This window comes from Macrosteles quadrilineatus, unplaced genomic scaffold (assembly GCF_028750875.1).
Source record: "Macrosteles quadrilineatus isolate MER2022 unplaced genomic scaffold, UCM_ALF_1.0 Scaffold_74__1_contigs__length_567022, whole genome shotgun sequence".
NCBI lineage: Eukaryota > Metazoa > Arthropoda > Insecta > Hemiptera > Cicadellidae > Macrosteles > Macrosteles quadrilineatus.
The window spans coordinates 503362-517582 of NW_026542667.1; the positions used below are offsets into that span (position 1 = coordinate 503362).

The following is a 14221-nucleotide window of genomic DNA, read 5'->3' on the forward strand; positions in this document are numbered from 1 at the left end:
GTTTCAAGTTATATCATATAGTAGCCTAAACCTCAAGAGGACTCAACTCAATCATTATCTTCAAAATTAAGTATAACCTTTTCTTTAAACTCTTTTAAATTTTATACTAATTGGACTTACCTTTTGGACAACACCAAAATTAGATTTTCCATTGTTGAGATTGTGTAAATTTAACACTTTAATTAGGCCTATTTGGACGCTATTAAATTTATTAATTATCAGCATTCAAGCCAGCACGACACCCTACCCTGAGATAGATCACATCTAAATTATTTGAACCTTCAAGTTATTATTCAAATTTATCTTTTATTTCAATTTAATTTTAACCCCATACACCATTGTCAATCCTTTCATTGTAACGTCAAGCCTTTTCTCATTGCATGTTAATTGTTCATTTGTTTAAATAAAACACCTTTTGTAATCCTTATCTTTGTTAACTTATTAACTTTAAACATTTATAGAATAGGCCTAGCCTAAATGAATATTGTAAGGTGAGTTTACAAATTGGCGCACCAACGTGTTGGCTTGAATAGCTCATTAACTTTATTGCAATTCTCACCATAACTAGCCTATAAGTTTGTTAGATTTAAGAGCTTGCATTGTTAATTTGTCCCGTAATTGCCCCTGTTTCCCAAAATAATCAACACAACAACATCGCATATTTAATAACCACGCATGACCTAACACATTTCACATTAAAATGTCGGAAAATAAGTATAATTTACGGCCTAAACGAAACTACGCGTCTCTGGATAGATTGTCGAGTTCAAGTGACGATGCCGACGATGACATAAATGACAGAACACACGGCAGCCATTTTGAGCAACGAGCAGAACAACAACAAACCCGAGAAGAAGCCTCAAGTTGCAACGACCACCAACCGTTCACCGGATCCATTGACCAATCAGACAGCGTTGATCATTCGACTTTACCCGCCTTTGTTCCGCCACACGAACTGCCTCTAGCCGAAACGCCACCGACAAAAAACACAATTGTGCCGTCGTGCCGAATACAACCGGACTTAAACGACGTTCCCCGAACCTCGACAAATGTGATGATAGACGATATTGCAGACAGCCGTCGAACAGCTGATATCACTCAAACACAGTCTCAGTCCGTTCATAATGTGAATCACGAGCTCCTTACACATTCCGACACTTCAACTGATGAATTAAACGTCACAAATCCTCCAGTACAGACACCCACAATCGATATGAACATGTTAGTTAACCTTATGACCAACTTGAGTAATAAGTTTGAACAAACCAGTGCTGAATTAAAGTCAGAAATAACTGCAGAATTAAAGTCAGAAATCCGTGAAACTAAAAACGAAATCCGTGAAACTAAATCAGAAATCCAAGAAATAACAAAACTGCAGATTAATCAAACTGAAGCTAAACTAATTCAAACATTTAACAATAAAATAAACGAAACCTACCAAGAAATCCAAGCTTGTAGAAACGCATTTGAATCACAAATACGTGAAACTAGAGAAAGTCAAATTGAAATAAAGTCAGAAATAAATGCCATAAAATTAACACAAAGTATTTTAACTGAAGAAACAGCTAAACTAAATGATCGGCTAATGTTAAAAATTGAAGACTCTCAAAATCAGTTGAAGCAATTTGTTGTTAATAGCATATCAAAACAACAATCTAATTCAGAAATAGAGCATAACAAATTCCAAGAACAAATAATCTCAACAGTAAAATCACAGTTAGAAGAACATAAATCTAATTTTGAGCAGAAAATAGAAGAAATCACAGTTAAAACACAACTTGACAATGAACGTAACTCAAAAATAAATTTAACTGCCCTACAAAATGAAGTATTGCGTAAAATCACCCTACAAACTAGATTAATTGAAACACAACAGCTCGAAATTCAAACTCTCAACCAAAATTTAATCAAATGTGAGTCTGAAGTAAACAACTTAAAGCAAGCTAACCCAATAAATGGACAAGCAGGTGCAATTCAGGTAATCTGTAGCGGTAATGAGAACAATGATCGTCAATTGCCGAAATTTTATGGACGAAGCGGTAACCCAATGGAATATCTGCGCAAACTTAAGCGATATTACGAGAGAGGGATCGAAAGGAATATGAACTGCGATCAAACCGAATACCTTAAAGACCTATTGGAAACGTCATTTGAAGGACCTGCATCCCGATGGTTACAACTAATCAGATCAGACATTCTTGATTGGGACCATTTTGTTAAGGAATTTGAGTGCAAATATTGGAGTCAAGCCGTCCAAAGAGGAATAAAAGCCAAGATTGAGTCTGAAAAATATCGAGCTAATGGAACTTTGAGCCGTACGGAATATTTAACCGAACGTGTACTTTTATTGCAATCCATCTCCCATAGTTTAAGTGAAGAGGAGATCGTATCATTATTGGCAGAGCGATTCGATCCAATCATCCAGGATAGTGTTAATGTGCAAAATATCACCACAATAAGAGCCATGGAACGACTTCTACAGAAGGATGACATTCGAGACGGACCGAAGAAAGTTAAGAGCTACAACAACAGTCACCAGAACAGCAGACCGTCTAGCCCTAACATACAGAACCAGCAACGTTATCATGATCGATTTACCAACCAACAAGCTTACGTGCCCAAGATGAACCGCCAGAACTTCCAACACAGCGATAACTATACACAGAACAACCAACATCATTGGAATAAACAAAATTACAGATACAACGGAAACAATGGTAATGAGTTCCAACAGTACCAACGGGCGCACCGAGACAACAAACCGTACCAGCGTGACCACTACCCGGACCGGAACTATGGCCAAAACTACAATTATAATCGGAATCATCCTACTAAGGAACAAAACCAAATATGTGCGATGTTTAGACAAAATCCCAACTTGTCTATTGCCCCGACTGCTCCACCCATGGATCCACAACTAAACAGCCACCATTCAAGTTCTCGTGTTTCACGATCTCCACAGAGGTCGGAAAACCACTCGGCGCTGTAGATTACGGCCGAGAAAGAATTATGTCAACTGATTCTTCATTGAATACAGCGCCAAAATACGAAATCCTCGGTCAATCTAGGAATCATATACTTAACCATATTCAGACAAATAATATATTATGTGATAAAAACTTTCTCTTAGAAGATGAATCCGAAGCTAATGTCAACAAAAATTACATTCAAATTAACTGCCCAGAAATTAACATAAAATTAAATAACATCAACACAAATGCCTTAATTGATTCAGGTTCGTCAGTTACATGTATAGCCGAATCATGGTTTCAAGAAAACAGAATAAACCTACAACCATTTGAAGAACTCCCTGTAAATAATACCGTTATAAAAACTGCTGTAGGAGAAAAGAGTAAGCGTGTTTCCCGAACAATATATGTCCCAACCACAATTAATAAACATACCGTGCTTACTGAATATTTGATAGTGCCAAACTTAATAAAGCCAGTCATCCTTGGAGTCGATGTACTATCCGCCCTTAAAATGGATTTGAATTTTAATACAAATGAAATCAATATGCAAATCAATAATAACAATGTTACAGTGAAGTTTAATTTGTGTCATCATGAAGGACAAATATGTCAAATAGTAGTTAATAATAGCCATAGGCCAAATAATAATATAAATGATAATTTTGATAATATGATGTACGATGTGTACCACAATAACGTAATAGATAATGAGTATGATAGCACAACACACAACTTCAATGATCAACAAAGTAATCCATCAAAGGACACCACATTAACATTTGAGGAGATTAATACATCATTAGCACCAAACACATGTATTACTCAGGAAGAACAAACAATTCTAAGTCAATTATTAAATAATTACAAACACATTTTCTCTGAACAACCAGGCATATGCAATAAATATTCTCACGATTTGCGAGTAGATAATCCGCAACACTTTAAAAGCGCAACTTATCCCGTGCCACAACAATATCAAGATGCAGTACAAAAAGAAATTGATAGGATGGAATCCTTAGGAGTAATTGAAAGGAGTAAAAGTACATTTATTAACCCGATAATTCCAGTCATTAAGAAAACTGGAGAAATCAGATTATGTCTTGATGCCCGAAAAGCAAATGAGATTATTATTCCTGATTTTGAATGCAACAGAAGTGTAAATGAGATTCTTGGGAAATGTAAAAATGCAAAGTTCATAAGTAGTATTGATCTTACCGCATCATATTGGCAAATACCACTTACTGAAAATTCCAAACAATACACAGCATTTCAATTCAGAGGCAAAACCTACCAATACACTGTAACACCATTTGGTATCTCTACCTCACAAGCCGCCTTGGTTCGAGCACTAGACAATGTATTTGATTCAGAAGCTGAAGATTTTACTGCAATTTATGTAGATGATATATGTATAATTTCACCAGATTTTGAGTCGCACATAAAACATCTAGAATATATATTTAAGAAATTAGAAGAAGCCAACATGACAGTTCGATTCAATAAATCAAAGTTTTGCCAAAATTCTGTACCATTTCTAGGGTACACGTTAACAAATGATGGACTTCAAATGGACCAGAGCAAAGTGGAACCCATATTGAATTTCCCTACCCCTAAAAACAGAACTCAACTTAAAGCTTTCCTTGGTAGTATAAATTATTACAACAAGTTCATAGATAAATTTTCCGCAACCACACAACCCTTGATGCGACTAACTTCAAAGAAAAACAAATTTGTTTGGACCAAAGAAGATGACGTCACCTTTATGAAGATTAAAGAACTATTTCTAAAAACTAATACCTTAACACATCCTGACCCATCTAAAGAGTTCTTCTTACAGACTGATGCTTCCGACTATGCAATAGGTGGACATTTATATCAGTTACGAGAAAATGGAGAGAAAGCTGCCATCATGTTTATATCAAGAACACTTCAACCATTCGAACAGAGGTACACTACGACAGAAAAGGAACTCCTTGCCATAATTTATTGTTTACAGAAGTCTCGATATATCATCCTTGGAACAAAATTAACTATTATCACAGACAACCACGCACTTACTTTCTTAAAATCTTGCCGCCTATTAAATAACCGATTAGCCAGATGGATACTCACTATACAAGAATATAACTTCAAAATTGTTCATTGTAAAGGTATAGATAACATTACTGCTGACACACTAAGTCGCCTTTCAATCGACCAATCCACTATCTCATATAACAATCCAAAGGAATTAACGATTCACTACATTGAAAACATCCCCGATCAACAACTGAAGAGTGCATTACGAAATCTACCACAACTGCAGAGAGAAGATATTAAACTACAACCTATAATTGAAATACTTGAAGAACAACCAAATTCAGATTTTGCACAAAAATTATCAAATAATTTCCGCATCTATAAAAATACTCTTTATCAAAAGTTAAGAGACAAATGGTTGATTGTTGTTCCTAATTGTATGATTAAGGATCTCATATGGGAATGTCATCTGTTTTACCTACACTGCGGAGCCAAAAAATGCTTTCAGTTATTGCAAGAAACTTTCATATTTCGTAACATGAATCGAACTATAAGGAAATACCTATCTACATGCGATATTTGTCAGAAATGTAAGATCAGTAACCAACCATTGATGGCTACAGCGAAAGGAGTGCTATGTACAGGAAAGAATGAACAACTTGCCGTTGATATCATCGGACCTCTTCCTACCAGTGTGTCAAACGTTAAATATATTCTTATAGTCATCGATATATTTACAAAATTTGTAAAATTATATCCCATGCAAAAAGCTAATACTAAGACAATATTAAACAAGTTATTTACACTGCACTTCCCAAATTATGGATATCCAAAAAGAATCCAGTCAGATAATGGAACCCAATTTAAGAGCGGAGAATATATTCATAAGATGGAACAAAATAATATTGAATTAATCTTTAATCCAGTGTACCATCCATGTTATAATCTTGCCGAAAGACCGATTCGTGAAATAAAGCGATGTTTGCGCACATATTGCTCCAATCAACACAAGAAGTGGACAAAATATATCCCTGACATTAATGCAGGTCTCAATGAGCTTTACCATGAATCAACCGGATTCACACCCAATGAATTACAATTTGGTGTTAGAGATCGCCGATTTTGGGAGAAATATTTATCTGAAAATCCATTCAACACCGAAACCCCTATAGAACAAAAGCTTCTGATTGCTAAGCGTAGGTTGGATACCATAAGACTCAAGAGATCAGCAAAATTAAATCAAAATCGAAAACCTCAAACATTAAAAATAAATGACAAAGTATTAATAAAAACACATCCCCTCTCCAGAGCCATCTATGGAGAAACAGCAAAACTTTTCGAAGTTTATGAAGGACCGTTCTTCATCAAGCAAATATTAGGAAAATCCACGTATCATGTAACAAGAGAGAATTAAGATATTTTACTCGGACCATATCACATCTCTGCTTTAAAACGATACATAGAACCAATTATAGAAGAGGAGACGTCAAATGGTGAAGAATATCTCAGCGACATAAACTCTCAAAACATTGTGTAAATAAATTCCGATTCAATCCATATTAATCAAGTGTCATAAATTATATAAGAGGAGATCGTCATGAACCTTAATCGCGAGTGCGTGTACCTTTCCCCATTTCCCAAGTGAAAACTGTGAAAACATATCCTTAACATTGCTTCTATTGCTATTTCCCTGTGTCAGGTCATGAACTATCTTAGACCTCACTAATTTCCCCATTTATGTTTGTTCCTGTGTTTATGTAAATTTAGATTAAGAAGTTTCTAATCATCATCATCCAAAAATATCAATCATTTAATGTGACCCATAACTAGCTTTAAATATAATTCATACTAAATGATTCATGAATTCCATTTCATATTCGTTCGAAATTTGTCCTTCATTCCATATCATACAAATTTCTGAGGAGATAAATTGTAATATTTCATTTCATTTCATTCATTATTTAGTATTAAATTTTTTTTAAATGTTAACTTTTATTCATACACCTAATAATCACTCCTCAGAAAGGCTGCCCTAATATTCATTTTCCTAATTTAGGTATATCATTTCATTAATATGTTCAATTAATCATTAATAATATTCATTCCATAGCCTATATTTTTTTTTCAACACCCACAACCTAATTATTTATTAAATATGTAAGAGAATTGCAATACATCAAAATTTCTTATAATATAATTTCAAAATTAGTCCATAAGGAATCAAAATTTAAGAAGCAGTGAAAGTGATCCCATGTGTTCAACAATCAGTGATGTGAACATTGGAATTGAGAGAGAAGGAAGCCTTTGAGAAGTTGAAATTATTAGAAGAAGGACTCAACATTTTTACCTAAGTTAAATCAAATTCATTTATCAAGAATCAAGTTCATTTCAAGTTTCAAGTTATATCATATAGTAGCCTAAACCTCAAGAGGACTCAACTCAATCATTATCTTCAAAATTAAGTATAACCTTTTCTTTAAACTCTTTTAAATTTTATACTAATTGGACTTACCTTTTGGACAACACCAAAATTAGATTTTCCATTGTTGAGATTGTGTAAATTTAACACTTTAATTAGGCCTATTTGGACGCTATTAAATTTATTAATTATCAGCATTCAAGCCAGCACGACACCCTACCCTGAGATAGATCACATCTAAATTATTTGAACCTTCAAGTTATTATTCAAATTTATCTTTTATTTCAATTTAATTTTAACCCCATACACCATTGTCAATCCTTTCATTGTAACGTCAAGCCTTTTCTCATTGCATGTTAATTGTTCATTTGTTTAAATAAAACACCTTTTGTAATCCTTATCTTTGTTAACTTATTAACTTTAAACATTTATAGAATAGGCCTAGCCTAAATGAATATTGTAAGGTGAGTTTACAGATGTTTCTCCGGGGAGGTATTTGCAAATCTAAAACCTTTACTTTAATGCCGCTAAATTTATCAAAATAGCGTACTACACCAGGAAACATTTGTTGTGAACCATGATTGGATGAGTCTGTCAGTATACAAACATAGTTGCAACTAGTCAGATCCTTTTTAAGCTGAGCCTGAGCTAATGGGGCAATAACTTGTGTAACTATATCCGGAGTCTTGGTCTTAGCACAGTGAAACTTTGGTTCAAAACAAGTATTTATTACCTTGGAGGCGCAGTCGTTGGAGCGGAAGCTATGGTTCTCACGTACGGTGTGGTAGGCCCAGGCACCCTCAGCCGCTGAGACGTCCAGGTCTTTTTGTTTGGGACGTTGCTTTTGAAAAATGAAGATATAGTTTTGCTCGAGCACGCAGCATGGTCAGAAGCAACATGTTTGTTTGACTTTAAGTGTTTATCAATATCATAAGCTCCTCCATGAGCAACGCTAACTCAGTACGACACTTCTCACAGCCTACATCACTTTTGATCGTCTCAAACTTAAGTTTAATAAACGGATATTTCGCTTGTAACTCACTTTTAAATGTGCACTTTCATTTGGGCATTATCATTGACTATATAGTCAATGATAATGCCCAAACGAAAGTTTATATAACCACAACTAGACTTGCCGAGCATACGGGGGCATTGAAGTTCAGGCGAGGACCGCGAATGGACGTAGTACAGGACCGTGTCGCTAGGAGCTGCCAGAGCAGCACCGGTACTGTTATGTAGGTCACGGTCCGCGGAGCGGTCGCAATGAGGGGAGGACTCGTAGTAGGACGATGACGTCATTAATTAGTTCAAATTTGTTCCACGGGCAGCACTCTAGTCAGGCAGCCGACACCGTTGTGACGTCATCAACTTTACTTTTTTTTAGGCTTGGCTTGATGTTTTGTTGATGTTGATACATCGATCGGTGCAGCAGAAGACAAGAGTTGCAGTTGAGTATTTTAGTATTTTTATTATTATTGCAAGATTTCTGTTACTACTGACACTTACTTGTTATTTGCTACTTATTTATCAGTTAGGCATAGTTCATAGTTTGAATTGGCATTACTTACAACAGTATTATTATTGCAAGATTTCTGTTACTAAGTTACTGACACTAACTTGTTATTTGCTACTTATTTATCAGTTAGGCATAGTGTTCATAGTTTGAATTGGCATTTGAAGGCATTACAACAGTAAGTTATTTAGAACTTTCAGCCTCATGAAGGTCTCATCACCTAAACAAGGTATTGCTGGAGCTGCCTGCTTTTTGCTGTCTTGTAATGCGGAGCCGATTCTAACAGTAGCGAAATTGTTAAAACTTTGTATTGTATTTTCGGAAATAAAGACAGTGCTTTATACAAACTGTCTTGAAGATAGGCAAATACTTACTTAGGCCTATTAAGTTACAACTTAGGTTTTAATCGTAGGCCTAACTGACGGATGTGGTTCAGATTTTATGAAATGCAAGTGGCTCGTCAAATGTTCTTTTATAAAATAAATTACCAGGGCCTAAAATTAAGAGTAGGCTCCGCAAAGTATATACACATTTAAATTGTTTCAGGTAACATATAGGGCACGAACACTTGTCGGTAAGTTAGCATAAAACAGTTTGATCGCAAGGGATGGATGAAGGATGAATAAATTGTATGACTAAGCCGATAGCGAGTTTGATCCAGGAAGCTCTGCGGACCGGTGTCAGTATAAACTGGCTGTAGAACGACAAAGTTACTGAAGTGGCTCATCCAACTATGTCTTAGTTAATGAATTAAAAATGGCTAGCCTACATGCATGTTTGGTTACATTAAGTCAAAGCATTATCTTGATCAATTTTAAGACTAAGTTAACTCACCTTTCACCTCTTTGAGACAAATGATATATGTTAACCCGATGAACTTGACCACCATTTTACCTAAAATTTATATGCCTCGACAAAAAAAAAATCGATAACTTATGTTTAACTTACACTAAGTTATTATTGTCTTGTTACAGATTCCTTGAAGGTGGCTCAACAAAATGCAAGGCATCAAAAGTAACATCTGATCAGTACGGTTCAAGAAGAAACGAGTGTTGAATTCTGATCTTTGTTTTAAATCAAGATTACCTTATTTGGTAAGAACAGTTAATATATTATTTTGTAATCATATCCATGTGTGCATTAATGTCAATAGTGATAAGTCAACGGTAGTCTCTTGCTGGATCCCTTTTGGCTTAGCCAATCAAATACGAGATCACTGCAATGGTCAGAGCCGCTATCAATTTTTGCTGAAGCATCTGACAGTTGAGGCTTTCCTATAGTTTTATGTACCAACATGTATTTGGGAAAAATTAAATCATGTTTATTCCAGCTAGAGAAGATTTAATTTACCATTTTAATAAAATTGTAGGCTATTGCAAAGCTATCCTCTTAATGTTTCTTCAGGTAGTCACTCATCACATTCAAAAATATGTAGGCTGCCTATAGACTATAGAGGATCAAAGTAAATGTTTACCTAAATTTGTTAATGCCAACAACTTTTTTAGATTTATTTTTGATTTTATGATCTTAATCATAATTCAACCCATCACTAACAAATTTGTGTTATTTTTATGTTTAGACTCATGCATCTTCGGCTAAAGCGACATACCCTGAGTTAGAGGCAGTTAATCAAAGACTGGCTCGGACAAGCCAAATCAAGAGGTCTGAGCCAAATACAAGGTAAGTCTTAGTAGTGGTAAGTGAGTAGGCTTAGTACAGTAGAATTTCAGAGGAAAGAAAATATATTTCGAACTATGGGAAGTTTAAAATGTAAAGAGTTTGATTTATAGAGGTCAGAAAAATAAAATTTGAATTGTGGAGGTCCCAGTTTTAAGTGTGGAGTTTGAGAGAATGGAGACTAATGAACACATCTTGGGGGACGGATTGTCAGTTCATGTTTCAACAAAGATATTTTTTGTCTTACGGTAATGCAGTTCGAATTGTAGAGGTTGACTTCGAATTTTGGAAGTAACAGTTTTAATTATGGCAACAAAATTCAAATTGTAGAGGCTGTATTAAGCTTAAAACTACTTTGTACTACTTTGTACTATCGGTATATTATTTTTTTTAATTTTAGAGGCTTTGTGAGGGGAACAGACAAACATTTCTAATTATATAGGTTTTCGAATTAGCGAGGTTCTACTGCATAGGTACAGTTTATGACTTGGCATAGTGAAAAATATAACACTTAAAGTTCCAGAACATAAAAAATTGACGATGAATGTTTTTTACAGAGTGAAAATTATTTCAAGTGTTGCAGTCAGAAGAGATGTGTCTATTCTGTTTCTTCCTCTCTAATATAGTTATTTGTGCAACTAGTGAGAAAAGGGAGCAATTGACTCACTCGAGAGAAATACTTACTCACGAGCCGTAGGCGAGTGTGGAATGGTTTCTCGAGTGAGGCAATTGCACTTTGCACTCGAGTTGTACATTATATTTTTCCTACAGTTACCATAAAACAAATAAATGGTAAAGAAACGTGACATATTTTTACACAGAAGTGAACTTTTAATATTACATTTAATGATACAACAGCTGACCAGCTGATTTACAGCCAGTGCTGCCAACGTATATTGCGCGCATACGACCTTGTCTGCATGTTACACGCTCACTATTTCGTGCCTTCACGTTGCAAATCTGGAGTGATTGAGACAAAGTAATTAGAGTGAGACAATGTTAACATTGTCTCACTGATGAGCGAATTGGCCACTTTGCTTTCTAAAATCAGTGAGAGAACATGTACATTGTTAGGTAACTGTAGGAAAAATATTTTGCCAACAGCCGATCAATTTGTCAATGTTTTAAATCTATGCCAGTCTACAGACCAAAAATATTGTTACAACAATGTACATTGCCATATTGTACTATAGTTTTTCAATTTTTTTTAGGAACAAATGGGACAATATTCCTGGTTCTGGAGCCAAGCAACACCCAACACTTGGAAACAAAAGACCAAGAATAGTTATTTTTAATTTAACAATTTATTCTTTTACTTTACAAAATTAACACCTAAATTTTAAAAGCTAGCTTTGGAAAATAAATATGTGTGTTTTATAAATAAAACTATATTTCAACAACTCTTTTGTTTCAATTGATTAATATTTACAATTTGTTCAAGGTAGGCCTATATTGCTATTTTTGGTTTAAGTAGTGAGAAAATATTAGTCTTAAGATATATTTATGTGACCCTATCAAGCATATCGAATGTATTAATAGTACAGGTAAAACTCTACCAAGAAAACATAAAAATTAGCCCATTCATGAAACTTGCAGGAAACGTAGTACTTACCATAAGGTTTTGAAATCTGAAGAGTCCCTAGCGATTGGGGGGGGTGGAAGTACCATTTTATGGGGGTTGAAGTTTATGGGGGTAGTGATTTTGAGAAAATTTTTATTTATGGTATCCAAGCAAGTGGGGTGTCGTTTTCTATGTTTCTTAGGATGCAGAATCGAAAAAAAGCATAATAAAAGCAACACAACCGACAATTTATTAGAAAAAGGCTAATTTATTCATTAAAAAATAAATATGACAAGTTAAAATAAAATAATACAATTAATATTAATTATTAAAAAATGAGTCTATGTTACATTGAGAGGACTAAGTACTGGTAACTAAGAAACTTGTAGTTACGCCTCTTTTATCCACTATACGGCATATTGTTCATCACCCACTGACGCATCATCATCATCATCTATGAAATCGTCAGGGTCTTCAATTAGTTCTTCTCCATTATCATTATCATTTTGATTTGAGACAATTTCACTGCCAACTACTGACAGCTCAATGTTATGTTTTTTGAGTTTCTACATCCCCCTTCTTCACAAAATCGGCATAAAGGTGAACATTTAATCCCGCTCTTTACACATGAGCATTGTGATGTTGAGCAGCTACCTTTACACGAACATGATACCAATTTGAGTATTGTCTCTGGAGCTGGCTCAACAGTTGTTCTAATTGGTAGCAAGTAGTTGTTATGTCTAGCCTAACCCCACTCTTCTGGACGCAGCTTATTCCCTAGCCAGAGTTGTATTTGATAGTAGGTGCGGTAGGAGTGTTGAGCAGCACTGTCCGAAGTCGGTGGTAGTAATTCCAATCTGGCTACACTTTTCTTTAGCGATTACTGAAAAAGATTAAATCTTAGTTGATTTAGTGTAAGCGTCCCGTCCTTGGATCCATACAAGAAAAGTAGTATACCTTCCCCTGCTTGTTTCACCTCAATGTGATTGGCATCAGGTCTGTGGAAGGTGAGTACGTGGTTGGCCAAACCAGTTTCAGTCTTTAGCAGTTTGAGTATTTGCTTTTTTCCTTTGCCATAAATTGCGCTGGTGGTATCACAACCACTGAATGAGTGAGCTAAGAGAATGTAATTTTTAACATCTTGATGCTGTTGTTGAAGGCTGATTGAAGAAAATATACTCTCACTGGTAGATCCTTTGTTTGGCTTGATAAGAAGAACTTCATGATTCACTGGTGCAAGGGCAGTCAACAGTACAAGTATATCTGTGTCTTTGGTGACTATAGCGCTACACGTCTTTTCTAAGGCTGACTGTACAATTAGCGCATCAGCGTCTCCAGTAGACTGTCTTACTTCTATTCCCGCTTCACTAAATGTCCTTGTTAACATGCTTATTAACTGTTGTTTGTTGTCAGCATTAGCAAGAAATCTTTCTTGGTTCGTACACACAGCGGTATTTTCAGTCATTTTTATCTTAGGGGCCGTAAGTTGATATCTGCGTAGCTGCTCGCATGTTTTAACACTATCAGGATCACTGTAACCATCAAATACAATTACCGGAGACCTGTACTTACTCTGTACAGATCGCAACTCTGTACACCCCCCCCCCAGTACCTTAAACTCACGATTGGCAGTCTGCTCTATGACCATATCGGTCCATGTTCCTGAACAGAACTTGTTGGTGCGTCTTACAGTACAGTAACCGTTAGCGAACGTTCTATACTCCTCAGGATCCATTCGCTGGGGTAACGTTGACATCAACTGAAGGTATATGTAACAAGCTTTACTGTAGTGTAAGTGACCGCTTGCAATGAAATAAGGCATCATCATCTTTACAACAGCCAAGTGGAGCTCCCAATTACCAGTTCTCTCTGCTTGAATAAATCTTCTAACCAAAGTTACCATTTTAAGGTACTGAATCCATAATTTTGCGGTTGGTCCACTCTCTTCAACCTTCAAAAGTTCTTGTTTAAATTTTTCAGAAATACTTCTTACAGCTGCATTGTCATCTACAGTTTGTTTAGTTGGTGGACAATCAGTAAAGTCTTCCAGTAAGTCTCTG

The 14221-nt window shown here is 35.4% G+C and overlaps 1 protein-coding gene and 1 long non-coding RNA gene across 2 annotated transcripts; both read left to right on the forward strand.

The window, feature by feature from the left end:
• The first annotated feature begins 700 nt into the window (after positions 1-700).
• LOC128981994 (putative uncharacterized protein DDB_G0285119) lies at positions 701-2989 on the forward strand. The gene is made up of 2 exons (XM_054401025.1): positions 701-1221; positions 2368-2989. The coding sequence occupies exons 1-2, from the start codon at positions 701-703 to the stop codon at positions 2987-2989; spliced, it is 1143 nt and encodes a 380-aa protein (XP_054257000.1).
• A 5783-nt stretch (positions 2990-8772) lies between these two features.
• LOC128981998 (uncharacterized) lies at positions 8773-11992 on the forward strand. Its single transcript, XR_008489528.1, has 4 exons — positions 8773-8857; positions 9898-10017; positions 10503-10603; positions 11812-11992. It is a non-coding gene; the product is annotated as an uncharacterized LOC128981998 (long non-coding RNA).
• Positions 11993-14221: the final 2229 nt, after the last annotated feature.

Excerpts from the sequence above, each read along its gene's own strand:
- LOC128981994 (XM_054401025.1), top strand. The coding sequence starts at position 701 with ATGTCGGAAAATAAGTATAATTTACGGCCTAAACGAAACTACGCGTCT. Across the intron at positions 1,222-2,367 it reads CCCACAATCGATATGAACAT|TTTAAGTGAAGAGGAGATCG; the intron begins GTTAGTTAACCT and ends CATCTCCCATAG.